General features: G+C 52.0%; 1 protein-coding gene across 1 annotated transcript; it reads left to right on the forward strand.

Annotated features, from left to right (window-relative positions):
• Window positions 1–427: 427 nt before the first annotated feature.
• Window positions 428–1,360, forward strand: LOC310920796 (olfactory receptor 14J1-like; the record flags this gene model as incomplete). Its single annotated transcript, XM_083880855.1, has 1 exon — window positions 428–1,360. One exon carries the CDS (start codon window positions 428–430, stop codon window positions 1,358–1,360), a length of 933 nt encoding a protein of 310 aa, XP_083736981.1.
• Window positions 1,361–1,976: the final 616 nt, after the last annotated feature.

Below are 1,976 nucleotides of genomic sequence, written 5' to 3' on the forward strand. Positions count from 1 at the left end.
TACTCCTGGGGAATGGGGCGGGGGGGGGATAAATAATACACAATTCTTCATGTTTAGAAGTCCCCTAAGGCATCTGAACTATACCTCGAATGCTATGCAGGGGTTTCCAAGAGTGCTTTTCTGTGTTAACAGGGTTTCAAAGTGGAACATGAGAACAGGTCCCAGTCCCCTCCCACTTATGCACAGCAAGGCTGAATTATAAAAACTCTGTGTCTAGTTGCCCTGAACCTGAAGTCGCACTCAGCCAGCCCCAACCAGGGCTCCCCACTTAGAGCTGAAGGAAAATCTGCTAGAAACTCCATAGGCTGTCAGTGTGTTACAGGAGAAGAGTCTGATGGAAAAGGCTTTGATTTTGCTGAAAGAAGTTTCTCCTAACCTGTCACTGACTTTCTCTCCATGAACATGTCTGAATGGCCAGAGATAACAAATGTCCAACAGCAGCTCCATCAGCCACTTCCTCCTGCTGCCATTGGCAGACACGCGGCAGCTGCAGCTCCTGCACTTCTGCCTCTTCCTGGGCATCTCCCTGGCTGCCCTCCTGGGCAACGGCCTCGTCATCAGCGCCGTGGCCGGCGCCCACAACCTGCACAGCCCCATGTTCTTCTTCCTGCTCAACCTGGCCCTCACCGACCTGGGCTCCATCCTCACCACTGTCCCCAAAGCCATGCACAATTCCCTCTGGGACACCAAGAACATCTCCTACACAGGATGTGCTGTACAGGTCTTTATGTTTGCATTTTTCATTTCAGCAGAGGTTTCCCTCCTGACCATCATGTGCTACGACCGCTACGTGTCCATCTGCAAACCCCTGCACTACGGGACCCTCCTGGGCAGCAGAGCTTGTGCCCACATGGCAGCAGCTGCCTGGGCCAGTGCCTTTCTCAGTGCTCTGCTGCACACAGCCAATACATTTTCCCTTCCCCTGTGCCATGGCAATGCCCTGGGCCAGTTCTTCTGTGAAATCCCACACATCCTCAAGCTCTCCTGCTCACACTCCAAACTCAGGGAACTTGGGATTGTTGCAGTTGGTGTCTCTGTAGATTTTGGTTGTTTTGTGTTCATTGTTTTCTCCTATGTGGAGATCCTCAGGGCTGTGCTGAGGATCTCCTCTAAGCAGGGACGGCACAAAGCCTTTTCCACCTGCCTCCCTCACCTGGCTGTGGTCTCCCTGTTTGTCAGCACTGGCATATTTGCCAATCTGAAACCCCCCTCCATCTCCTCCCCATCCCTGGATCTGGCCCTGTCAGTTCTGTACTCGGTGGTGCCTCCAGCCCTGAACCCCCTGATCTACAGCCTGAGGAACCAGGAGCTCAAGGCTGCAGTGTGGACACTGATCACTGGACAATTTCAGAAACATTAAACTGCTAGCCAGTTTCTGTAAATCACTTGTAATAAAGCCATCTTTGATAGTTCTTGTGGGTTTGGTTTGGTTGTGGTTTTTCTTTTTCCTGTGTTTTAGTTTTTCAACATTGTCCAGAAAGAAAGGTCAATATTTTTGCATTTATCATTTTGATTTTCTCTACCTACACTGTGGGTCCAGACTCTGTCAATGAGGAGCTGGGCTCTCAGTGGCTTTAAATGAACTAAAGGATCTTCCAGCAAAATTTTCACTGGGGTCCCCCATTTTGTTCCTTTCTCTGGAGCTGCAGCAGCAATGTCTGTGTGCAGAACTGGGGGCGGGTCAGTGCTGGCTGCTGATAAACAACTGCAGCTCCCTCAGCCACTCCTCACAGCTCTTGTGTTACACACGCCTCAACAGCCTGGTTGCCCTTTCTCTGGACATGCTACAGCCCCTCCATGTCCTTCCTAAATTGGGGCCCAGACCTGGACACAGCACTCGAGGTGCTGCCTCACCAGTGCTGGGCACAGGGGAAGAATCACTGCCCTGCTCCTATTGGCCACACCATTCCTGATCCAGGCCAGGGGCCATTGGCCTTCTTGGCCACCTGGGCACACTGCTGCCTCATGTCCAGCCT

This window comes from Zosterops lateralis, assembly GCF_965231275.1.
Source record: "Zosterops lateralis genome assembly, chromosome: 31".
In the NCBI taxonomy this organism is placed as follows: Eukaryota; Metazoa; Chordata; class Aves; order Passeriformes; family Zosteropidae; genus Zosterops; species Zosterops lateralis.